This window comes from Mustela nigripes, chromosome 5, assembly GCF_022355385.1.
Source record: "Mustela nigripes isolate SB6536 chromosome 5, MUSNIG.SB6536, whole genome shotgun sequence".
Lineage (NCBI taxonomy): Eukaryota > Metazoa > Chordata > Mammalia > Carnivora > Mustelidae > Mustela > Mustela nigripes.
The window spans coordinates 60817147-60844469 of NC_081561.1; the positions used below are offsets into that span (position 1 = coordinate 60817147).

The 27323-nt window shown below is 40.1% G+C and overlaps 1 protein-coding gene across 2 annotated transcripts in view; it reads right to left on the reverse strand.

The window, feature by feature from the left end:
* BICRAL (BICRA like chromatin remodeling complex associated protein) overlaps window positions 1-27323 on the reverse strand; it is an 80087-nt gene that overhangs the window by 36126 nt on the left and 16638 nt on the right. Inside the window, exons 1-4 of one of the 2 annotated variants that reach the window (XM_059400445.1) lie at window positions 4014-4096; window positions 3138-3183; window positions 2368-2416; window positions 2211-2279 (exon numbers count right to left, since the gene is read on the reverse strand). In XM_059400445.1, the coding sequence (XP_059256428.1) occupies window positions 2211-2279; window positions 2368-2416; window positions 3138-3178 (159 nt within the window). In that variant the 5' untranslated portion in view covers window positions 3179-3183; window positions 4014-4096. Of the gene's footprint in view, window positions 1-2210; window positions 2280-2367; window positions 2417-3137; window positions 3184-4013; window positions 4097-27323 lie in introns of those variants that run through there. The other variant, XM_059400446.1, reaches the window with a different exon arrangement.

A 27323-nucleotide genomic window follows, 5' to 3' on the forward strand; every position in this document is an offset into this window, starting at 1 on the left:
AGTCTAACAGTCTGCTTTTCAGGCACGAATTCTCCAAAGTGCTTAGCTTATTCTGATGTTCTCTTTCATTAGTAACATCTAATACTGTTTGTGTTAAGTGTACCCATTTAGTGCTCTGGTAAATTATTTTATAGAAAGTAGATAAGTAACAGGAATATACTGATGACTACCTGGAGTTCAGCTTCATTTTTTGTGATATTGGGACACACTTGATTTTTCAGGATTGCCCCCAGTCCAGGGCTTGAGTGAGACTCAGCCCAGGGTGTGTGTGTATCCAGGAGATGGCCATGTCTAGTCCTCTGTACAACGGGAGTCCGAGTGAGTTTTGGGCATTCTGGGTATTGTTCTGTTAGAGGTTCAGAAGGTAGCCCAGAGTTAGCCCTGTCTTTCAAGGCTTCTCAGACCCATCTCCCATGTTCTAACCCTTAACACCCCAAGCAAGACCAGTCCAGACAAAAACAAGCTTCCCACATAAAATGAATAAATGCTTGTTTGATTTCTTAGAAAGAATCAGCCTATTATGATGCTTTCAAGACTACTTTCAGTGTCCTATTTACAAGTAAGAGTCCATCAACAGTTTATTGAGCACCCACTTGTGTGTTAGTTTCTGTCCTCAAGGAGTCCTTAGGAATGGGCATTCTAGCGAGAGACAACACAGCCATATGAAGAAAACTGAAAATGATCACAAGTAGGCAGAGAGACAGGCAGAGGGAGAGGAAGAAGCAGGTTCCCTGCTGAGCAGAGAGCCCGATGTGGGGCTCCATCCAAGGACCCTGGGATCATGACCTGAGCCAAAGTCAGCTGTCCAACCAACTGAGCCACCCACGTGACCCAAAATATTTCTACTAAAAAAAAATTCCTACTATACCTTATATCATGATGGAATAGAAATGTCCAATAAATACATACCAAATGAAACAGTCTGAAAAGTTAATTAATATTCACATGGAAGGGGGAAGGTTGGTAAACAAAATTCATTAATGTTGAGGGGTAGGCTAACTACTTTATGGGCTTAATGGCATCACATGAAGTTATTACTCATTCAGAATGAACTTCAGAAATGCTCCTGGTTTGCAAGCCAAATGCTCTTGGTTTGCAAGCCTTATGGGAGATCGGTATTGTGACTTTAAAACCGCCCCTAGCACGTGGAGGTGTCTTGCATGATATGATCTGACCTAAATCACACACATTCAAATACTTGAAAGAAAGGTGCACTCCCAAGGACTTTCCAAATACTATTCCATGTTATAGATGAAGAAAATAAAAGTCCCTGCTGATAAGTTAACATTTATTGAGCACTGTACCAAGTAATTTCCACAGACTAGTTAATTAATGTTAACCAACCTAGGAAGTAGTTCTATTATTCTCCTGGTTTCATAAATAAGGAAACTGAACCTTACAGAGATGTAATGCTAGATCTAAGGTTACATGGCAAGTAAGTATTAGAGTGAGGATTCAAACCTGGGCAGTCTGACTCTGGGTTATGACAGAAGTAGGCACTTGAAAAGATGAAAGCAACATAGGCGTAACCTTAGTTATTTGGATGTAGTCTGCAAGCAGGACTTCCCTATCCCCCAGAGGTCAGGTTTCTTGTCTAGATGCTCCTAGAGCTTGAGAATATGGGATCCAGAATGGGTGACCTGAGGGAGAATGCTAGCTCTGCAACGTCCGGCTGTAAACTTCTGAGTAAGTACTAACCTCTCTGTGCTTTAGTTTCCTCATGTATAAAATACAGGTCATAATAGAACTTACTTTACAGAGTTACTGTGTGGATTAATGTGCTTAATCATGCTAAACTCTTGTTGCCAAGAACATGATATGCTCAGTAAGTTTTAGTTATTACCTTTTTTTCTTACTTAAGATGGAAATGTTTAGTAAGTAACTACAATTAAGAATAATTTCTTTAAAGCTTTGTGATAAGGTCTAAAACATTCTAGTATGACTGTCTTAGGTTATCACATTTTAGAGTCATTTTAGAAAGACAGTTGAAAGCTCGGGAAAATGGCAAAGTAAATCTCATATAGCTTATCTGGATCAACGAAGTTAGAAGGAGACCACGTCAACACCATTCAGCAGGTCCTCCCTCCGTGTCAATTATAAGAGACAAGGTAATAACTTTCATCAGGCTCCAAAGGCAATGAAAGCCTTGGTTCACAAGCCATCAATGAGACAGAAACACTTTACCACTGGATTCAGTTTCTAATACTCACACTGGAGTTGGCGAAAATTGAATTTGAATTGGCTGCAGAATATCCTGCATTAGTCAAGTCATCATTGCTCTGCAAAGGTACAAATTTGATAAAGTGATTACTTTAATTGTAAAGAAGTCCCAAAATTTATATCTGCGACATTCTAAGTATTACTTACAGATTTATTACTAGGTCCATGTAGAAAATAGTTCAGTGCTTGTGGGTCTCTGGAAAACAGCAAAAAGAAAGGAAAACAGCAAATAAATATGTGACCTATATTTGGGATTCATTTTCACTAGGGTAAAAAGAAAATGACATATTGGCCTGAGTAACATTCTCTCCCTATTTTTAAACAATTTTATTAATAGTTTTTTGTTTTATTATTGATTTAAAAAAAAAAGATTTTATTTAATTATTTGACAGAGAGATAGAGAGAGAGCACAAGCCAACAGGCAGAGGGAGAGAGAGAAGCAGGCTCTCGATCCTAGGACCCTGGAATCATGACCCGAGCTGAAGGCAGCCGCCCAACCAACTGAGCCACCCAGGCGCCCCTTATTATTGATTTCTTGATGTTGTTCCATTTCCTATTATCATTCATATCTGCCTGCTGGGATTTGTTAGAGGGTAAATTTAATAAAGGATGGCCCAATTATGAAACCTAGAGTATCCAAATATTTTGTCTTTTTATTTGCTAACCAGTATTCTATGTTGATTTTCATTTTAAAAGCCCACCCAGGTTTTTTTTTTTTTTTTTTAAATTTTAAATAATCTCTACTCCCAACACAGGGATTGAACTTAAGACCCTGAGATCGAGAGTATTATGCTCCACCGACTGAGCCAGCCAGGCACCCCAAAAACCCACCCAGTTTTTAATATGCTTATTAGGTTGTTTTAGTACAGTGAACCTCACACATTTGATTTACCCTGATTTTGGAACAAGTGTCTTACCCGATAAGATCAAGGAGACACGAGTCATCATCATCATCCATGACAACTGTAAGAAAAGGAATAACGTGCTGGTTAGCCAAGCAGATTAAAGCCAATAGCATCAGTACAACATAAAAATACACTCTTTACTTTCCTAGGTAAAGTAACTGTGTAATTTGTGTACTTTTTTCCTCTAATTGCTTGTCTTTAATAGCATTTTTAAAATTTTATGGTCTTTAAGACACTGAATATTCAATTTAAGTTGTTCTTATTGAACACAAATCCTTAACTTACAAGTCAAAAAGGAATCTAGATAAATCCAAGATAATTGGCAGCAACCTTTCCCACACAGATTCCCAAAGGGACTGTAAACCAGGAACTGCAACTTCCTCAAAATCTACCATGAAAATGGGGGAGAAATAGTATTTTTGTTTTAGAAAAAAAAATCTTATGTATTCAGAGGCCTTGTGCGTTTTATGACTGACTGTTTCCAAACATGGTGAGCAATCTGGATTTCTTGCCATATTTTGGCTCTCTTTACAAAAACAGAAAAAGCCAGTTCTTCCTACTTTTGGAGACAGAGGAGACACCACAGCCCCAAGCAGTCCTGCCTCAGGCTTGGCCCCAGAGGTCCCATGTTTCTCCCTGGGTAGCAGCACCGCCAACTGTTTGATTCCAAACAATCTATATGCCAGCGGTAGAATCTTTAAAGTAGAAAATCTCAACCCCCAACTCCCCCCAGCTCCGAGCTCCAAGCTCCTTTTCTCCCCAGCCGCCGACAGCATCAAGTTCAGCCAGCGCGATTACTGTGCTCTGGCTGAAACAGTAACAACTGGACAAGTTCCAAGAGCAGTTCTCTCCCTTTCTCCTCCCTCCCCCGAGATCCGGTAAACTTACACTAGTGATCCGACACCTGGCAACACTGCTTCGCACCCATTTCGAGCCATGCGTGGAATAATTTACATCACGGAATGCCGGGGCCAAGAGTTCTGGAGCAGTTGGAAAGGGCAGTTGTGAACGGCAGTTGGACGGAGGAATGAAATCCTGAAGAGATGCCCAGAAGAGGGACACGCCCGAAGAAGGCAGAAGGGATAATTTCTACTCAATGTTTTTTCTTGGTTAAAACCAAGATCTCCTCTCCAGTTCCCCCAAACTCCCCATCCTATCAGTCACAAGGTCAAACAAGTATAAAACTGGCTCCTGCCACATGGAAGGAAACTTGCTTCCTCCAGGAAGGGTCTGGAAGGGGTAAGTATCCCCCAATGTAAGACCTTCCTGTTGCGGGGAGGGGGATGAATTCGTTCAGCTGCCGAATGGCCTGGGTGATCAGAAGTGGAACTCTGGTGGATGACCAGAGAGACAGGAGGAAGAAGAAGGGAAAGCTGATCCAAGGGTAACCTGCAGGCTAAAGCTGTGAAAGCAGGCCAGGTGAAATCCACTTTGAGGACTCAGGAGTTACAAAGGAACATGCTAGCACGACCGTACTTCTGAGGACTGAAAATGTTGAAGGAAAAGCAAGGAAACTTATCATTAAATAGATACATGGAAATCTGTAGGAAGGGCTTCTCTTAAATCCTGATACTGAATATGGCAGAACTGCATCAGCCACAGCTCATTACTGTGCCACAAGCTTGTCTTCCAGATATCACAATCACATGGAATAAATTGGGCAATTTTGATGTATCATTAAGCCTATAAAGTGGATATTTTTCTTTACTTTGACATGACTTTTAAAATGGAGTTCCACTATATCTTTTGTAAATTATTTTTTATAGTGTTTAACAGTTTCTGGAACAAACTTAGGAAAACACTGTAAGTGAAAACTAGCCTGTACCCAAACTACCTTTCCCAACTAGCCCCGCTTCCCTTTCTATTTTATATCTGTACGAGTGTCTCTAGCAGAGGAGACACCCAAGGGTTAACTCGTTGAGAAAGGAAGTCAGCACCAGTCACCTCTACCAAGGCGTCACCTCCACTGGGACTTTCAAGCCCAGAAAACATTGGCCGATGTTCGAAGTGACAAGCTATTCCTTGAGTAGCACAATTATAACATGGGAATAATTTTATAATACAGGATGAAATAAACAGCCATTGTGGACCTTCCCCTATCAAACCCAACGGACTGCTAAAAAGGTTGATAGAACGCTCCCCGGGGTTATCTGTCCCAGTCAGTGGCATATGCCTACCAGACAGGCCTCTGACTCTAGCCCGCTTTGGGTAGAATTCCAGGAGCCTTTATAGTCAGGGGTACCCTGGGAATTCTACTTTTTAAAGGGCCATACTCTTCTGACTTTAAACAGTTTCAAAGAGATGACTCCCATTCCTATGTCCCCAGCTCTACATACGGCCAAAACACAATCATCCTCCACCTAACCCAGCAGGTCTTTTTCCCAGGATGACACACGGTCCACCAAAGTCAATTCCCCAAAGGAGAGGTGTAGAAATTAACAATTCGGAAGTGGGAAGACAACCTGAGGATCAGAAACTGACTTCAAAAATGAAGAGTTTAGTTCTCTTTGTAAAGGTTCTCCCTTTCCTTCCTGACTCTTCTCTCCTGAAAGTAACAACCCTGGAATCACTAAGTGGCCTCTGGCCACAAGTGAAATTTATAACATGGGAAAGAGGAGGCTCCCTCTTAGGGAAAACCTCTAGATCAATGGTTAAAAACTACTACTTAGCCCAGCATACACTCAGTAACAGCAGCTCACAACAGGAGGATTTGTCAGAGGGAAGGAGACTATAGTTCTTACAGAATCCTGACAGGCATCACAAGAGGTCAGAAATCACTACCCCAGACACCTGATTACCACTCCTTTTTTTTAATTTTTTTTTTTTTTTTTTAAAGTAGGCTCTATGCCCAACATGGGGCGTGAACTCCTGACTCTGAGATCAAGAGCTGAGCCAAGATCAAGAGTTGGACGCTTAACCAACTGAGTCACCCTGATGCCCTCTGATTACCGCTCCTTAAAAAAAAACTGAAGCTACTATTAAAATTGTCCTTATGCAAGTCAACACTTTGAATAATAGCTTCTAATCAAGAGGACACAGCACAAAAGTGACATTTTTAATCAGTTTTTAAATTTTTAAATCAGTGGGGGAAAGATGTTAGCTGTATGGAGAAAAGATGGTGTATCTATACTTTAATAAAAAAATCCAATACTTCCAATTCATATCACAAAGGGCATTTCTTCCTAAATACATAAAGAGCTCCCATAACCAAGAAAAATAGTTAACCCTGCAGAAAATCAAAGAGCATGATGAGTCAGTTCATTAAAAAAGGAAAGCAGCCCTGGGGCACCTGGGTGGTTCAGTGGGTTAGAGCCTCTGCTTCCGGCTCAGGTCATGATTTCAGGGTCCTGGGATTGAGCCCTGCATTGGGCTCTCTGCTCAGCGGGGAGCCTGCTTCCTCCTCTCTCCCTGCCTGCCTCTCTGCCTACTTGTGATCTCTGTCTGTCAAATAAATAAATAAAATCTAAAAAAAAAAAAGAAAAAAAGGAAAGCAGCCCTTAAACATATAAAAAGAATCAACCTCCTGACCCAAAATGTGTGTTGTCAGCTTCTGGACAGCTCTCATGGTCAAGAAATGGTATTCTCTGTGGAGCATCTTTTGAGTTGTTGAAAGCCTATCTGGTGGGGCTCCTAGGTGGCTCAGTGGATTAAGCCTCTGTCTTCGGCTTGGGTCATGGTCTCAGGGTCCTAGGATCCAGCCCCGTGTCGGGCTCTGCTCAGCTGGAAGCCTGCTCCCCCACCCCACCGCCTGCCTTTCTGCCTACTTGTTACCTTTGTCTGTCAAATAAATAAGTAAAATCTTAAAAAAAAAAAAATCAACCTCACTTTGAATAAGAGAAATAGAAATTTAAAATTTCAGTGAGATCTTAGTATTTATCAGATTGGCAAAGATAAGGGTTTTTGGACTATGCCGATCTGTAAGTGGGGAAATGGGAACTTTTATACCTTGCTATCGAGAGTGTAAACTCCATAACCTCTGGGGAGGCCAATTTAGCAGTATCTTTCAAAGTTTTAGGTGCACAAATCACTCTACTTAGTGAATATTTCCAGGTACTTGTCCTACAGATACTCTTGCACATGTATGAAAACATATGACAGTATCTAGGGCAGCATTACTGCTTTTAGCGAAAGACTAAAAAATCTAGGTGTCATGGGTACAGGGTTTCTTTTTGGGACTAAATCACTGAACTGTACACTTTAAAAGGTTGAATTTATGGTATATAAATTGTAACATGATTTAAAATATTAAGAAAAAACCCAGATGTCCTTAATGAGAGAATTACATTAAACCAGTTTGGTTTACACACATAGTGGAATACTACCTAGCCATTAAAAACAATGGAAAAGCTTTATACAAACTGACTTCGAAAGATACATGGTCAAAGCAAAAAGGTACAGGAGCACCTGGGTGGCTCGGTCAGTTAAGCGTCTGCCTTCCCCTTAGGTCATAATGCCAGGGTCTGAGGATCAAGTGCTGCATCGGGCTCCCTGCTCAATGGAGAGGCTGTTGCTCCCTCTCCCTGTGTCTCCTCCCCATTTGTGTTCTCTCTCTCTCTCAAAACAAAACACACACAAAAAAAAACCTTTAAAAAATAAAAATAAAGTTAAAAAAAGGAAAAAGGTACAGAAGAGTGTGTATACTACAGTATGTTCAATCTTTCCTCTATCTTCTTCAACTTAAGAAAAATAGCAATAAATTTTTAATATCCTTCTCCACCAATTCTATCATTTGTATCATGTTTGGGTCTGTTTTATTGATTTTTTTTCTCTTCATTACTGGTGGTATTTCCCTGCTGCTTTGCATACCTGATAAATTTTTATTGGATGCCAGACATTGTTAATTTTATATTATTGAGTACTGGATATTTCTGTATCCCTATGGATACTTTATAATTTTGTCTAGGACATAATTAAGTTACCTTTTTTTTTTTAAGATTTATGTGTTTATTTTAGAGAGAGACAGAGTTTGGGGGAGGGGCAGAGGGAGTAGGAGAGAGAGAATCCCAAGCAGACTCCACACCTAGCGCAGAGCCTGACGTGGGCTTGATACCCTGACCCTGAGATCATGACCTGAGCCGGCACCAAGAGTTGGATGCTTAACCCACTGAGCCACCCAGGTGACTCAATTAAGTTACTTATAAATCATCTGATCCTCTTGAGGCTTGCTTTCAAGTTTTGTCAATCTTTAGGCAAATTCTGCCCTATGCTGAGGCAATACTCTTCATCTGTTGAGGACATCACTTGATGTCTCAGGAATTACAAGGATTTTTGCACTCTCACAGGTAGGAACACAAACCATTTTCAGCCCTGGATAAATACTGTTTGATAAACAAATCAAACTTCTTTAACGGGTGCCTGGGTAGCTCAGTCGGTTGGGTGTCTGCCTTTGGCTTGGACTGTGGTCTTGGGGTCCTGGGCTGCCAAGCCCCACATGGGCCTCCCTGCTCCCTGCTCAGTGGGTAGTCCGCTTCTCCCTCTGGCTTTGTCCTTCCCTGACCCCCCTCTCGTCCCTTCTCTCTCTCTCAAATAAACCGGTGAAGTCTTTAAAAACAAAACAAAACAAAACTTCTTTAAGATAAATTCCAACAGAGTGATGATAACCTTAGGTTTATTGACCCTAGAATCATTAACCATACAAAGCAATGCTTCTCAAACTCAGGTCTGAGAATATAATCTTGGGTGTTCCGAGTTCCCAAGTTTGAGAAACATTAACAGATTCTCGAGTCATCTGGAAATACACACACTGAAAAACTTGAGGCCTCATAAAAATTGTGCTCCGAGTGTTGTTCCCTTTAATCCTTTTGGGTGGTTCTCTCCCAGGAGTTGGGTCTCTCCCCCACACCCCATGTACTGACCAGTCATCAGCTAAGGACTCAAGGGTTTTCTCCCTGGGCAGTGCTCTCCTCTCCGGTATTCTGCCATGTGTTTTAGCCATTTTCACCTACCAACCACATCAGCTCAACCCTGGGAGATGATCAGACTCCATCTGGCATCCCTTCCCCTATGCTGTATTATAGGGGAAGTATTATAAATCGGGCTCACCTCATCCATTTGCCATTTCTCAGGAGTCCTTGTCCATGCTTCCTGATTCCCATGTCTCAAAGCCACTGTTTAATATGTTTTATCCTATTTTTAACCTTTTTTTTTTTTTAATGCAGGAAGGTAAATCCAGTCCCTATTCCTTCATCTTGGCTCTACAGTCATATTTAAGGTTTTGAAAAAAAAGCACTTTAGGTGGTAACAGCAGTTTATATGAGTTAATTGGCATGAATTATAAGATCAGAGTATACTGAAAGGGGGGGGGGGAACAGAGGACAGTAAATCGTAGTTTTATCCCATACCTCCTTTTGTTTTCTACCCTGAAGAATAGCTTAGGGAAAGAGGAAAGCTACTTCTTTAATTCCAATCTTTACTAAAGTTGGTCAGTGGATGAAAACAGTATTCATTACTCATTTAGTAAACATTTAGCCCCTATTCTGTGCCAGGTACTGTGTTAAGGCTGAGAATGTCAAATGAGCGTGACATAAAATGTAATAATAAATGTAAACACACTTAATATTTTTGTAGGACTGCAAAAGCAATGCTGAAAAGTAAATTATCATGTTTTAGCAAACGATTTTCCAAGACTGTCATGATCAAAGAGCTATGCCATAGAACAGCCAGTTACCAGGGTAAGTAACTGTCAACTAAGATATAAAGTATTCTCACCTTACTCCTTTTGCTCTATTGTAATTGTAATGGGCTCTTAAATTTTAAAATTGCAAGACAGTGTGAAACCTTCTGGCATGGTTCCTGACTTTAAGTTACTCACTTTCTTCTGGAAGGGAGACGCTCAATAGTTTATTACAATGTAAGGTGAAAAGTGCTAAGAATTTTTGGCAGGGGTTTTCAAGCTTCTTTAGGTAAAGCCCCTGGTTTTTTTTTTTTTTGGTGAAATAATAGAACATTTTACTAGGAAAAGAAACCATGATGGTATTTTCACAATTTCACCCATTTGCAATCAGAAGAAGCAGTCAAACTTAACATGATGGGCTCTGAGTTTTTCAGTTATTATTCAACAAAGAGCGTCTTGCATTTTGTCACTGGCTATAGACTTCTAGCAAGAAACGAAGAGAAGGTAGAAAAGACTAAGAAATATTATTAGACGAAAACCTTGAGAATTAGAAAATTCTTCCATCAGATGATCATTAATGTAGGCGATACTGGGCCTTGCTTCAACTCATGAAATACAGAATTTGAAGGCTTGAAAGCTGCTTTAGTTCCTACTTAGAATAAGGTACGGCAGAAATAAACCTCACATAATAAGCAATCTAGCTGGCTACACAATGTGCTATACCATGGGGAGAAGAGGGGCCAACTTCAGGGCGTCAGGGCCAAGTCTGGCAAGGCTTACAGAGGCTGGGGACACGTGGGGAAGAACACTGAATTTGGAAGTCAAAGGACTTGTTTTAGATATCTGACAATGACTACCGTGTGATTACCAACAAGCTCCAGTCTCTCAGGGAGCATCTTTTCATCCCCAAATGAAGTTAATAGCCATCGCTACTATGATTTGTTAAATTTTGTTCCCTGGAGACCTAGCATTCTCTAAGGTGTCCAGGAGCTTTCTTGAAGGCCTAAATTGGTGGTAGAGACACTCTGATACTCTCACTTCTCCCCTTCATCTGAGCAACTCAATTCATATTCAACTAGGATAAAAAAGTTTGAAAACCATTTAACTTATCCAACCCCCAGAATGCAAAGGTTTGCTGTGTGTTGTGAAAGAATGATCATCACGAGTGGTCAATCTGAAAATGAAAGATACCAAGTGCATTAATGATTATTTCAGCAAGTGACAGAATAGTGATAAATATAGTCTGAAAAATGTATCAAACTTTTGGGACACCTGGGTGATTCAGTCAGTTAAGCGTCTGCCTTCAGCTCAGGTCATGATCCCAAGGTCTTGGGATCAGCCCATGTCTGGTTCCCTGCTCAGCGGGGAGCCTGCTTATCCCCATTTTTGCTCTATCTCTGTCTCTCTCTCCCAAATAAATTTTTAAAATCTTAAAAAAAATATCAAACTTCTTTAAGAGAAATTGCAATACAGTGACAATAACCTTAAGTTTACTGACTATAGAATCATTAACCATACAAATGAGTGTTTCTCAAACTGGGGTCTGAGAAAATAATCTCGGGCAGTCTGAGTACTCAAGTTTGAGAAACATGAACAGATTCTAAAATTGGCCAGAAATATACACACTGAAAAACTTCAGGGCTCATAAAAATGGTGCTTAGCATGTTTGCTAAAGACCTCCCAAAATCTTAATATCCACTAGAAATCTACAGATGGAAGACATGTGCATACACTGTCTGACTGACGCAGAGATGGTCCTGGGGGAAATCTTTCCGGGCCTCTCTTCTCCATCTTCTTTCAATCTCAGCTGTCAATTGTGTGCCAGGCTGGGGGTCCCAGGTCTAAACAAAGGAGGGCATCAAAAGAGAGTACTGGCTGAGTCCCAAAAGTCTTTGCTGAATCTAAATTCAGAGCGGGGTTGGAGGGAATGGGGGGTGGTTCAAGAGGAACCAACTCTGCAAGTGACAAGCCCCAGCAGCAACGGCGCCAATCTCAACTCACATTGCATGCTGCGGAGCTCAGAGCTTGGAGTGTTAAGTTACGGCTCAATTACAGTGGACTGACAGACTAGACTGACTTCAAATTTAAATGCTATTAATAGATTATCATCTAGAAATCAATTATATTGTTGATTTCTAGATTATCATCTAGAAATGATATCATCTAGAAATGATATCATCTAGATGATAATCTAGAAATCAACAATATAATACCTTTGTATTATACAAATACAGACTATATTACAGTGCTACCCTTAGAAGCAGGGATCTTGTCATACTTATTTGTATACTCCCAGCAAATAGCACATAAATAAGTATAAGAAACAGTGAATAAATATCCACGCTTTGAATATAGCACAGCTGCGTTTTATGCAAGGATTGTTTTCCCAAAGACCCTGCATAATTAAAAACTCACATAATTCTAGACTAACCCTGACAAAGAAATATACAATTTTTCTAGAGACAATCAACACTGAAATTTCATAATTTCATAATTCCTGATAGGACTTATAAATATATTCTAGAACATATACAAAATCTATTAAGATTTTTTTTAGATGTAATAATGAAAATGGGGGTTATATTTAAAAAAACACATTATCTTTTTTTCATACTGAAATAGGTATGAATGAACTACTATGATGTCTAGGATATAGTCAAAATAATATAAAGTTGGTTATTAAAAACATGGAATCCTGGTACACTAAAACTAATATAATACCACATGTTAACTCCACTGGAATTAATATTTTAAAAAATACATACAAAGAAAAATGCCTAAAAGGAAATATAGTACATCAAAAAACAAAACAAAAACCCAACCAACAAATCAAACATGGAATCCCATTCCCCCAACTCCCTCCAGAAGATTCATCAGGAATCTGGAGTTACTATGGGGTTTTCTCTGTGACCACCTGAGTTAGTCACTTTTTCCCTTGTATTATAACACCTACTCTCGCAAACTTCAAGCAAACTGGGGAACTTGTCCCCAACTGACAGTCAGGTGGGACCTGCAAACAATGGCGTCAGGTCAGCTCAGAGACACAAATTGAGGCTCCTTACTCTTCAAACTCAGGGGATGGGTTCAGTGTTTTGGTAATTTGACTGAAGGAAAATGTCATAGGTGAAATCTTATTTGGGAGCGTGTTACTCTAGACCACCTTCAGTATCACTCTTTCCGCTCCTTGCCATCAAATAATTTCTTCATTTCTTCCCTCCCATCTTGACCACATTTACTTAGTTACATTCGAAAGTCAGCTCTGCCAGCTTCACTGAGGAAACTCAGCACTCAGAAGAGCACTGGGCCCATAACGGGAGCTCAAGGAACGTTTAAAAAAATTTTTTTCTTACCCCCAGCTTCACTGAGATAAAAGTGTAAGTTTAAGGTATACAGTGTGATGATTTATGTGTATATTGTGAAATGATTACAATAAGGTTAGTTAACACCTCCATCACCTCACATAGTTACCAATTTTTTTAATGTGGAGAGAATATTCAAAATCTACTGTCTTAACAGATTTCAAGTATATAAATACACTATGGTCACCACGTTATGCATTATGTCCCCAGAACTTTGACCAACATCTCTCCATTTCCCAGCCCCCAGTCTCTGGCAACCACCAGTCAGTCGACTGTTTCTGCAAATTTGACTCTTTTAGATTCTGCCTAGAAGTGAGACCATACAGTATTCGTTGATCTTTGTCTGACTTTTCTCACTTGGTTTATACTTATGGCCTCAGTGTTCATCCATGCTGTCACAAATGGCAGGGTTTCTTTCTTATGGTTGAATAATATTCCATTGCATGTATGTGTGTGTGTGTGTGTGTAAAACAATTTTTTTTATCCACTGACAGACACTTAGATTGTTTCTATGTCTTGACTATTGTGAATGATGATGCAGTGAACAGGGGGGATGCAGGTATCTCTTTGCAACAGTGATTTCATTTCCTTCAGATATATAACTAGAAGTGGGACTGCTGAATCATATACTGGCTCTATTTATAATTTCTTGAGCATCCTCCATACTGTTTTCCATATTGGCTACACCAATTTACGTTTCCAGCAAAATGCACTAGGGTTCCCTTTTGTCCACATACATGCCAACATCTTTTTTTTTTTTTTAAGATTTTATTTTTTAGTAATCTCTACGCCCAACATAGGGCTCGAAATCACAACCCCAGATCAAGAGTCACATGCTCTACTGACTGAGCCAGCCAGGCGCCCCTTGTCTTTTTGTGATAGCCACTCTAACAGGTACGAGGTGATAGCATGTTGGCTACAAGATGGCAAAACCTCCAATAGGATCGGGCATACCAGGGAAAGTGTGCTCATTCCCTTTTCCCTGAAACCTGCTTCAGTTTTCCAAGAAAGGATGCTTATTTTGGACCCCAGGTTGTTCCTATGCAAAAACAATCTAAAGTGGAAAAGTGTAAAGTGTAAGCCTAGGATGCACAATGGGGCTAAGTCATTTCCCGCTATTCCCCTACACTCTATTCTAGCCAAACTGCCACTCTCCTGCCCCCAGGAGACAATCTTCTTACCGGAAATGCTCTTCTTCCTCTTCCATATCTATTCATATCCCATCCATTATTCAAAATTTAGCTTGAATCTACCTCTGTGAATCTTCTCTGACAACTCTGGGCGGTCTTTAGGAGTCTCTAGCAAGACTTCTAAAAGCAACGACAATGTCTTTAGACAACTGATCAGTCCTTGCTCTCTATGATTATCTTCATTATGCCTATCTTTTGCTCTCATCCAAAGCACAGCTCAAATTTAAGTAAAAAGAGTCTAGAGGGCTTTGAGAATACTGAAGAGCAACATACTCAAATGTAAACATACGTAATCACCCATCCCAAAGCTCAGCAACTTTCACACTGCATGGTTTTTTGACATCAGTCAACTGGAAATACTGGTTCCTTACGATAGGCTCTGGCTTCATTCTGAACCTCTACCCACCCCTTGGCTCTTGGCCATCTTGACCATTTGAGATCCTTCAAACTTACTACATCACTTCTGAAATTCTTTGGCTTTGCACCTATCTTTTTGAGAAGACAAGAAGACCTTCCCACTCACCTCCCAAGTGGTGGGCGATGATGCCTGTTTATTTTTTAAGGCTTTGCATAAAATTACACTGCCTCTATTTTTTTTAAATCCCCAAGCAAAATTAATTGTTCACTCATTTGTATCCCTAGAGCACATCTCACATGTAACTAGCACCTGACAGGTGTACGACAAAACTTTGTTTTCTGATCCACTCGTTAAGTTGTAAGTTCCATGAAAGTTGGGGCAGTTTCTTTCCATCTTTTTATTATTAGAGTTTAGTGCAACGCCTGATGTAAATGTGCTTAGTAAATGTCTTTTACTCTACTGAAATACTTTACTAAGATTTTGATCGAACTTTTCTAGGTGTGATGTCAGTTTCTTATTATTTAGTTTCCCATGCAGCTAGGCTACACACGAGCACTTTTCCACATCATAATGCACAGGATTTGGGATGCAGGGCTGTGGGTCCATCGCCCAGGATCTGTGGGCTTATACTGGGCCCTTATGTATCTAGCCGGGCATTCCTGCTGTGTAGAAAAAGCTGTGAGAAGTCAACCGACTCCCCGTCTCTGCTCCAGATCAGATGACTCCATCCCTGAGGCATAAGAAGTGTCATTTTCTAAGATTCATAGGGCAAAAGATTGTGTATGCTCCATTATAATCTGTTTGGTATTAAATAAACCTTCCTCAAACAAGGATTTACGTACTAAACATAAATGCAAAATAAAGCCTTGGAGTTCTCAAGTCTTTAGCACAGTAATTTATTATATTAATAATAGTTGCGTTCATTAAAGATTTAGAAGTAAAAGTGTTAAGTCGAAGAATCTCTGGAACAGCCACATATGGCTTTTTGAGGCACCAACGCTGGACTTCACAGCAAAGAAAACCAACTGTATATTATAGGAAAAAAACCAGATGCCCTGTCAAAAAGTCTTGATAGTTTACTCTGCGTGTGTGTGTGTGTGTTTTTTTAAAGATTTTATTTATTTATTTGACAGATAGAGATCACAAGTAGGTGGAGAGGCAGGCAGAGAGAGAGAGGAGGTAGCAGGCTCCCTGCTGAGCAGAGAGCCCCATGCGAGGCTCGATCCCAGGACCCTGAGATCATGACCTGAGCCAAAGGCAGAGGCCCAACCCACTGAGCAACCCAGGTGCCCCAATTTACCATGTTTTAAGAGTGACTGACTATGGAAAACAATATATAGGAAATGATTGAGACATGATACAAAGATCTGCTGCTATCCTGACTGCTATTGAATATTAAGTGAAATGCAGTTGAAACTATCTTTATGATAAACCACAGTACGTCAGTAAAAGAATAATACATATTAAAAAGACGAGTCAGTTCTCTTTTGTTACACTACTGTTTCAGTTAAAGAATTCTTGTATTTTCCTTCCAAATAAAAGGTGAGTTTCTGTTTATCCAACTGCTATATTGATTACGTTCTTCCACTAAAAACGGTCATTTAGGGACTCAGCCCCAATGACAAGCTAACTAGTAAGAGGAAGCAATGCCAATGTTGAAATTTATCACCCATAAAGATGAACATCTATCAACGAAAAAAACACATTAGCAAAACTTTCAGGAATAGGAATTAAAAACTAGAAGCACCAAAAGCAAGTCATACTTGCATCCTCTCATAAAAACAAAATACCTGAATAGTAAACAGAAACTGTGCTGATATTTTTTCCTGACTTCAGTTTTATTCAGAAAAATAAGATATGTTTTATTAAATGAAATGAAAATGTATCTAAGTCATTTGAGTTCTTCCTTAGGGAACTGGGATTTCTAGCAGAGAACATTTTAAATGAGGTAAAAGCAAAAACCCTACCAATGTGACTTTTTTCTACTTTTGAAAACAATGGGTATTATTATACAGTACAAGTCACAACAAAGAGTTAAAGGGACTGCTGTCTGCCTTCTCTATCCTGCAGTCAAGAATTCACTAAAATACAGGGTGGTAACAAGCTATTAAAATAAAAACTAATGAATCTTTCTCTATACTTCCTCAAATATAACAGGACACTATTGCTATCTGCCACTATAGTTTGTAAGTATTATTGTCCCTATGTATGGAACTGTTTTTAAAAGATACTTTGGGGGCGGCAGGGTGGCTCAATGGGTTAAGTCTCTGCCTTTGGCTCGGGTCATGATGTCAGGGTCCTGGGATTTAGCCCATGTCCGGGCTCTCTGCTTGGTGGGGAGCCTGCTTCCTTCTCCCCCTCTGCCTGCTTCTCTTCTCCCCCTCTTCCTGCTTTGCCTGCTTCTCTTCTCCCCCACCTTCCTTCTCCCCCTCTGCCTCCTTCTCTGCCTACTTGTGATCTCTCTCTCTGCAAATAAATAAAATCTTAAAAAAAAGAGAGATTTTTAAATGGCAGTAGCAAAAAATATTTACTAGCAATCTGGTTAAACTTATTATGCAAACTCTTGACTTTCATCGCTCTCTCTCAATGAGTAACATTCAAAATATTTCGGTTTTATGGTATGTTCCAAGAAAAACAAGCACTATAAAAACAACTACCACTATTAACAAACAAAATTCCATTTTACGAAGTCAATGATGTTACTAAACAAGAGATGTCTAGTGTCCCCTCTTGTAAAAGTAGGTTCACAAGGAAGATATGTGCACAAAAGCAATTAGTTAAGGAGAAGAGAATAAGAGAAACTTTTTTTTTTTTTTTTTTAAAGATTTTACTTATTTATTTGACAGAGAGAGGTCACAAGTAGGCAGAGAGGCAGGCAAAGAGAGAGAGGAGGAAGCAGGCTGCCTGCTGAGCAGAGAGCCCAATGTGGGACTCGATCCCAGGATCCTGAGATCATGACCTGAGCCGAAGGCAGCGGCTTAACCCACTGAGCCACCCAGGTGCCCCGAGAAACGTTTTTTTTTAAAAGATTTTATTTATTTATTTGACAGAGATCACAAGTAAGCAGAGAGGCAGGCAGAGAGAGAGAGGGCGTGGGGGAGCAGGCTTCTTGCTGAGCAGAGAACCCAATGCGGGACTCGATCCCAGGACCCTGAGACCATGACCTGAGCTGAAGGCAGAGGCTTTAACCCACTGAGCCACCCAGGTGCCCCCAGAGAAACATTTTTTAAGTAAAAATGATTTAAGGGGCACTTGGCTGGCTCAGTCGGTACAGCATGTGACTCTACCAAATCAGGATCCTGAGATTAAGCCCCATGTTGGGTATGGAGCCCAATTTTAAAAAATAATTTAAAAAACCCCAAATGAAGAAATATTAAAAAAAAAAAAAAGATGTAAGAGAGGCTCCTGGGTGGCTCAGTTTTTTAACCGACTGCCTTTGGCTCAGGTCATGATTCTGGAGTCCTGGAGAATTGAGTCTCGCACTAGGTTCCCTGGTTAGTGGGGAGTCTGCTTCTCCCTCTGTCCCTTCGCCCTCTCATGCTCTCTCTCATTCTCTCTCTCTCTCTCAAATAAATACAATCTTTTAGAAAAACAGTATAGGAAAGAATATGAATAAACACACCTGTAGTATATTATTCCAAACAAGACTTGAGTTTCTACAAAAATTTTAAAGAAGCTGAATTAATCTCACCTTTCTATATTCCATGTAAGAGACATATAAACATCTATCTAGTGTAAAATCTTTTATAAACCCTAAGAAATGCTATGTGAAGAGAATTTATATTTATACTTCTATCAAAAGACTGTAAGGAAGAGAGTTTCAGTTGGAGAAGATGAGAAAATTCTGGAGAAGGATGGTGTAATGGTTGCACAATATTGTGAATGTACTTAATGGCACAGAATTGTGCTTAAAATGGCTAAAATGGAAACCTTTGTTATGAAAATAAATTTTAAATAAAATTAAAAATAAAGCATTTATGAATATTCTTACTGTCCCCCTCAAAGACCATAACTATCTGTAGATCCATGATCAAAAAACCTTTTTTTCTCCCCCAGGAAAAGCTTTCAAGCTGGCAAGTTTAGGACAGATGCTCACTGAAGTGAGATGAAGGATCCATGGCTCATCAGTTAAAGTTAACCTCAGTAAGCAATGGGATCAGAGAAGCTGAGGCAGTTTACCTCACAACTACCGACAGGTACCAGATCTGGCTGTGGGAAGAAATCTCCCCAAGGAAGGAGGAGGGTTCTTGAAACTTTGTGTGCCTTTTGGCTCTCTGGTGAAGCCTATGGGTTCTTTGCAGAGTAATATTTCGAGGTGTATAATATATGTAGGATTTTTAAAAATGCATTTATTAAAAAATACATATATAAAGATATTTAAAAACTGTGATATGGTTGTATAAGTGATTCTTTGTCAATGTGTTAGTATACAAGATTTAGTAGTGAGTCTAATAACTACTATCATTTAGAAGACAGTAATCTTTCCAGATGTTTGCAAATGTAAGGGGATTAAAAAGATATTTCTACTAGTAACAAATTCCCAGGCACTGTTAATACCACAGTTTGTGGCCTTCATTCACAGATTAAGGAAATGATAAATTTCAACTGGAGTCTAGAGAAAATAACAAGCAATTTTTTTCATATCCAAGTTCATGGTCCACCCTCCCTCAAATTCTATCCCCAGACCTGTTAAGGGTCAGTCCACAGAGCCCTTCCACACTACTAGGGCCCAGGACAGTTGTTTACCATGAGAAGTGAATAAACTCAATCCAATAACAGACAGTGGGATTCTAAACATCTGCATATAATCCACAAGCTATCTTTATACTTGCTAAGCACAAAGTGGTCATTCCTAAACACTGTTTAATATAATTTCTGCAATGCAAAGATGCTGAAGGCACTGCCTAATACACAGGGGGGTACCAGCAAGCTGTCAATTTAATAGTGCAGAAAGGACACTCCTCAGTATCGCCAAAGTTACCAAAAAATTCCCTGAGTAAGAAAGGTCAAGTAAAGCTAATTTTTTGTACGCTCAGTGGAGAGCAGTAGAAATATATTTTACAACTTAAAAAGCCCAAGACTGCAGTGGAAAAGCTCATCAAAATTCTCGACCTTGCACCAGAGTGAGACACAAAGGCAAATTTCATCGGATAAATATGTGACAATCTTCTGGAAAGCTTACTCAAAATTCACACCTTCATTCTCCCAAACATCCAAAGTGGAAGACAGGTACATAAATAAATCATGCACTTTTCTAGTTTTTATATGAGTGCTTAGAAATGAATGACATCTGAATTAAACTTTTTCTTTTTTTTAAAGGATTTTATTTATTTGACACAGACAGCAGGAGCACACAAGCAGGGCGAGCGGGAGAGGGAGAAGCAGGCTCCCCGCTGAACAGGGAGTCCCATGCAGGGCTCCATCCCAGGACCCTGGGATCCCAACCTGAGCGGAAGGCAGGCGCTCAACCAACTGAGCCATTCAGGATCCCCTGAATTAATACTTTTTCTATATTCACTTCTGGGCTATTCAGCTATAGATTACTGAACCCCTAAATAAGGGAGTCAGGTAACTTATAGACAGCCTCCAGTGGTCTAAGAATAAAAGGCTAGATTGATTGATTGACTGATTGATATAATTTTTTAAAAAAGATTTTATTTATTTATTTGACAGACAGATCACAAGTAGGCAGAGAGGGAGGCAGAGAAAGAGGGGGAAGCAGGCTCCCTGCTGAGCAGAGAGCCCAACGCGTGGCTCGATCCCAGGACTCCGAGATCATGACCTGAGCTGAAGGCAGAGGCTTTAACCCACTGAGCCACCCAGGCGCCCTGGATATATTTTTAAGGACAACTCACTTTGATTAATAATAATAATAATAATAATAATAATTTTTAATAATTGTCCTTAAATAATAAAATAATAATTATTCTTTTATCATTATTATTTACTGAAAACCACATCATTCTCAAGGCGGCGGTCACATGTGCCAGAACTGAATGATGTTAGGAGAAACTGTCTAATGATTTAGAATCCAGTTCCATCTTCTGAGACATCTGTGCCTACAATACAACCTTTTTCCTTAGGAAATAGATATTTTGACACTATCTTATATCACTTCTGGGTCATTTAAAATAGGACAGACCGATCCGAATAGACATTTTTCTTTTTCCAAAGAACACATACAGCTTACCAACAGACACATGGAAAGATCCTCAACATCACTGATCATCAGGCAAATGCAAATCATAATCACGACGAGATATCACTTTACAGGAGCCAGAATGGCTATTTATAAAAAGAGACAAAAAATAACAAGTGTTGGCGAGGTGGGGAAAGGGGAACTCTCATGAGCTATTTGTGGGAACTGAACTGGTACAACCACAGAAAACAGTATAGAGGTTACTCAAAAAAGTAAAAATAGAGGGGCTCCTGGGTGGCTCAATGGGATAAAGCCTCTGCCTTCCACTCAGGTCATGATCCCAGGGTCCTGGGATAGAGCCCTGCATTGGGCTCTCTGCTCAGCGGGGAGCCTGCTTCCCCCTCCCCCACTGCCTGTCTGTCTCTCTGTCTACTTGTGATCTCTGTCTGTTAAATAAGTAAGTAAGTAAATAAATAAATAAATAACCTTAAAAAAGAAAAAGTAAAAACAGAAATACCATACAACCCAGTAATTCCACTATTGGGTATTTACCCAAAGAAAACGAAAACATACCTATGTTTATTGCAGCATTATTTGCAATAACCAAGATATGGAAGCAACCTAAATGCTCACTGCTAGATGAATGATGATGTGATACATGCACACACACACATACGCACACATAACAGAGTATTACTGAGATCTTGCCATTTATGACAACATGAATGAGCCTAGAAGGTAGTAGGCTAAGTGAAGTCCAGACAAAGAAAAGGACCATATGATTTCATCTACATATGGAATCTAAAAAAGCAAACGAAAAAACAAAAACCCAGCAACTGGCCCATACATACAGAGAACAAACTGGTGGGTGCCAGAGGGACGTGAGTCCAGGGAATGATGGGATAAGGAAAGTAGAAGATAACAAGCTTCTGGATTATGGAATAAGTCACAGAAGTAAAAGGGGCAGCATCAGGAATATAGTCAGTGGTACTGCAATATTGTTGGCTAGTGATGAATGGCAGCTACACTTGAGATGAACATGAAGAGAGTTGTTGAGTCACTATGTTGTACACTTGAACTAATGCTACATTGTCCCTTATACTTCAATAAAAAAGGATAGGACAGAACCGTAGTTCTGTTTTCACCATTATTCAGTGTCATTCTTTTGGACAAATTAGAATAACTTTTTCTTGCTTTATTACGTCTTCACAGTTTTGCCTAAAAAACACCCTATTTCCCTCTCTAAATATTTAAGTTCTTAGATTTTGCCTTACTGAGTAAAGAGATTTCTCTATAAAGGTTTGTCATTATTTAGCTTTTTCTTAAACTTATAATGATAGCTTGCAACTTCTGTTAATGATTCTCTTAACATCCCAATAATTTTTCTTCAAGAAAGTACATTAATATAGCATGACATATTAAGCAGTACCATTATAATTTACCATACTAATGATAATGAGGACTGGAGTCAATGATTATTTGTTAGGTAAGCCTTGTCCTGGAGTGCTAAGCAAATATAATAATGTCCCAGCTCTCAAGTATTTGATAATCTTATTAAAAAGGTAAGACCTGCATCTGAGATAACTTTCCATACTACAGAAAGCATTAACAGTATACATGAAAATAAACATATTACTAGTATGGAGGTTTATAGTAATACTAAGTCCCTTTTACTAGTAATTGACATACCATGGCACATGAGGTAATAATTTTAATAGCAAGGGCGCCTGAGTGGCTCAGTCAGTTAAACATCTACCTTTGGCTTAGGTCATGATCCCAGAGTCCTAGGATCGAGTCCCATGTCGGGCTCCATACTAAATGGGGAATCTGCTTTTCCCTCTGCTCCTCCCTGATGTGTGCTCTCTTTTCCTCACTCGCTTTTTCAAATAAAATCTTTAAAAAAATTGTAATAGCTAACATTTACTAAGTACCTTCCCTCTGCCAGGCACTTCAGTTCTAACCCTTCCAACACAATCCTGGCAGGTATGCACTATTACCTTAATTTTTATAGAGATGTAAGATGCTTGTCCAACACTGCAGAGTTTGTAAGTAGCAAGACAGAAGTTTGAACTCAAATCTCTAATTCCCAAGCTTGTGCTGCTTCTCATTGCTGTGGGTGGAAATACCATGATTTTTGGAAGGTTTGATTTCTAGAAAAGTTTTCCATCCCAAAAGACAGCAATTGAGAATCTTAAAACATTTTCTCCCACAGCAAAAACCTCAGTATTCCATCAGTTAAAATTTTACAATTTTAAATCAACTAGTTATATGGTATTTTCACTGAGAAAAATGAAGCATATTATATTAAATTGATCACTATAAAAGAGTATACATGAGTAGCAAGAACTGTATTGCAACTGGCCTGTAGAAAGGAGCTTTTGGGAACATGGGCTGAGAGTAGCATTTTACAGTCTTTTCCTTGTAGGACTGCAGGTAAAGAAGTTCTTTAAACAAAAAAGGATGGCAGGGTTCCATAATGAAACGAGTTTGGGAAATGCTACATATTATATATATTTCTTGATAATTCATAATGCATATTAGACCTCTTGCTTGTTAAAACCCAATGTTTCACATGTTGACTTTGCCAGAGCCCTCCTCTTTCCCCCAACTCCACCCTCAACACTTCTTAACTCCCAGAAGGTCTAGAGTAGCTCAGCTGTCCAAAAGAAATGAGTGAGAGCCACATATTGGATTTAAAATTTCCTAGTAGCCAAAATTTTTAAAGTGTAATTAATTTTAATATATTTTATTTAGTACAGAATACCCAGCAATATTTTGGCCTAAATGAAAAAGATTAATAAAGGGGCACCGAGGCTCAGTCAGTTAAGTGTCTGCCTTCATCTCAGGTCATGATTCCAGGGTCCTGGGATAGAACTTTGCACTGGGCTCTCTACTCGGCGGGAAGCCAGTTTCTCCCTCTCCCACTCCCCCTGCTTGTGTTCCCTCTCTCACTTTGTCTCTCTCTGTCAAATAAATAACTAAAATATTTTTTAAAAATTAAAAAAGAAAAATATTAATATAAACATACTTTAATATTTATTTAATCATTCCAACTTGTAATTAGTATAAAACTAATGAGGTAGTTTACATCTTTTTTTTTTTTTTCCATACAAAGTCTTTAAAACTCTAGGGTGCCTGGGTGGCTCAGTGGGTTAAGCCGCTGCCTTCGGCTCGGGTCATGATCTCAGGGCCCTGGGATCGAGTCCCGCATCGGGCTCTCTGCTCAGCAGGGGCCTGCTTCCCTCCCTCTCTCTCTGCCTGCCTCTCTACCTATTTGTGATCTCTCTCTGTCAAATAAATAAATAAAAAATCTTTAAAAAACAAAAAACAAAAAAACTCCAGTGCGGACTTTACACTAGAGCTTATCACAACTGGTGCTAGTCACATTTCAAGTGCTACTGGTCATATATGGCTAGTGGGCGCCATATTGGACAGTCCATGTCTAGAAATGTTTACAGAATCTAGTGTAGGTACAACCTTGGCTTGGGGGTCATTTTCCCCTTGTAAGCTCTTCCAGATAGCCACAAAGTGGAAAACTTTAAGAATTAAGAACTGCTGAAGTAGGGGTACCTGGGTGGCTCAGTGGGTTAAGCCTCTGCCTTCGGCTCAGGTCATGATCTCGGGGGCCTGGGATCGAGCCCTGCACCAGGCTCTCTGCTCAGCAGGGAGCCTGTTTCTCCCTCTCTCTCTGCCTGCATCTCTGCCTACCTGTGATCTCTCTCTTTCTCTGTCAAATAAATAAAATATATATTAAAAAAAAAAAAGGAACAGCTGAAGTTGTATGCGTAATATTTACCCCAATTATTTACATAGGGTTTCTCAGAGGTTTTGTCATTTTTTTGTGTTTTTGTTTGTTTTTTTGTTTTTTACAGGCGGGAAAGGTGGGAGGGGAGTTGCCTTAACCTTATTTTCACTGGCCTGCCAGACGTACATGGGCAGATTTAGTTTGAAATAAGAAAAGAGTTAATCATTAAATAGATAACCCCAGTCTAGCCATTGGACTGAAATAATCCTAATCTAAGAAACAAAGTTAATGTTACACGCCTGTCACACTGTAATATATATTTGTAAAAACAAGTTATTTCTGGCTCAGTGGGTAGAGCATGTGACTCTTGGATCTTGGGGTCATGAATTCAAGCCCCATGTAAAGCTTACTAAAAAATAAAGTAAAATAAAAATGAGTGATTTCTTTCTGTTTGTGTAAAATGACCATAATTATTCCCTGGGGTAAAAATCCAAAAATTAAATTATTTGAAAATAAAAACAAGCAAACAATTTGTTAGAAGGAAACTAAAGCTGATGCTGAGAGCTGGAGTTTTCTCACAGAAGCCTCACATCTGACTCACATCTCCATTTTTATAAACCAGGAACGAAGACTTGTTCTTATCCAGTGGTTCTCAACCACCTGGGGGCTTGTTAAAAATGCACATTCTCAGGCCCATCCCAGTCCTATTGGATCCGGAACTCAAGGGGTGTTAACCAAGCCATCTGCATAATTCTGATATGAACTCAAGTTTGAGAACCTCTAGACCAACACAGAACTAGTACTTAACCATGTTTAACTCCGAAAGCTGTGTATCTGTGTATTTTTTTTTAGAAGTTTTTTTTCTGATGGAGGGTGTACACATACCATAAAATCTATCATCTTAAGTATTTTTTTAAGATTTTACTTATTTGGGTTAAGCCTCTGCCTTTGGCTCAGGTCATGTTCTCAGGGTCCTGGGATTGAGCCCCGCCTCGGGCTCTCTGCTCAGTGAGGAGCCTGCTCCCCCCTCCCCCTCTGCCTGCCTCTCTGCCTACTTGTGATCTCTCTCTCTGTCAAATAAAAAAAGAAAATCTTGGGGTGCCTGGGTGGCTCAGTGGGTTAAACCGCTGCCTTCGGCTCAGGTCATGATCTCAGCATCCTGGGATCGAGTCCTGCATCGGGCTCTCTGCTCGGCAGGGAGCCTGCTTCCCTCTCTCTCTCTCTCTGCTTGCCTCTCCATCTACTTGTGATTTCTCTCTGTCAAATAAATAAATAAAATCTTAAAAAAAAATCTTTTTATTTAAGATTGTATTTATTTGAGAGAGAGATGGAGCAAGCCTGATGAGGGAGGTGGGGCAGAGGGAGAGGGAGAAGCAGGCTCCCCCCTGAGCAAGGAACCCGATGTGGGACTTGATGACCTGAGCCAAAGGCAGATGTTTAACTGACTGAGCCACCCAGCCACCCCCATCTTAATTATTTTTAAGTGTACAGTTTAGTGGTATTAAGTACATTTACATCATTGTGCAACTCTCCCACCGGCCGTCTTCTGAAGTCTTCATCTGGAAAACCTGTACACATTTAACATTAATTCCACTCTCCCCCCAGCCCCTGGCAACCACCACTGTACTTTCTGTCCCTATGAATCTGACTCCTCTAGGTACCTCATATAAATGGAATCTAGAAATAGAATCTAGTTTCACTCAACCCCTACAACCACAGAAAGTTTGGAAAGTACAGAAGTGTATAAAGAGGAAAATGAAAATTACTTATGATTCCACTGCCCAGAGGTGTCTGCTATGGACTGAACTATGTCCCTTCCAAAACTCATGTTCGAAACCCTAACCCCCAGTATGACTGGATTTGAAGACAAGGGGTGTGTGTGTGTGTGTGTGTGTGTGTGTATTTTTTTTAAGAGAAGGAGGGAAAGTAGGTCATAGTGGAGGGGCAGAGGGAGAAAGAGAGAATTTATTTTTAAGATTTTATTTAATCATTTGAGAGCAGAGTGACCGAGAGCAGGAGCAGGGGGAGGGGCAGAGGGAGATGCAGACTTCCCGCTGAGGAGGGAGCCAGATGTGGGACCCTGGATTCCAGGACCCTGGAATCATGACCTGAGCTGAAGGCAGATGCTTAACTGACTGAGCCACCCAGGTGTCCCAAGAGTGAGAATCTTTTCTTTTTTTTTTAAATATTTTATTTATTTATTTGACAGACAGAGAGCACAAGTAGGCAGAGAGGCAGGCAGAGAGAGAGGAGGAAGCAGGCACCCTGCTGAGCAGAGAGCCTGATTGGGGGGGGGGGGGCTCTATCCCAGGATGCTGGGATCATGCCCTGAGCTGAAGGCAGAGGCTTTAACCCACTGAGCCACCCAGGTGCCCCCCAAGAGTGAGAATCTTAAGCAGACTCCCTGCACAGTGTGGAACCCGACTTGGGGCTTGATCCCAGGACCTCGAGATCATTACCTGAGTCAAAATCAAGAATTGGATGCTTAACTGACAGAGCAACCCAGGCGCCCCAAGGCTGGTGCTTTTATAAGAGGAAGGGACATCAGAGCTCAGGTGAAGACACACGGAGAAAAAGCGGTCTGCAAATGAGGAAGAGGGCCCTGCAGGGATGCGGATGTTGGACTACCCACCCTTGAGAACTGTGAGAAAATAAACTTCAGTTGTCTAGGCCACCCATAAGCCTTTGGTATTTTGTTATGGCATCCTGAGCTGATACCATAGAACATGATCTTTCAGTCTTCTTCGTTAGTACATTTTTACATTTAAGGCACATTTTTATATGTAAATGAAAT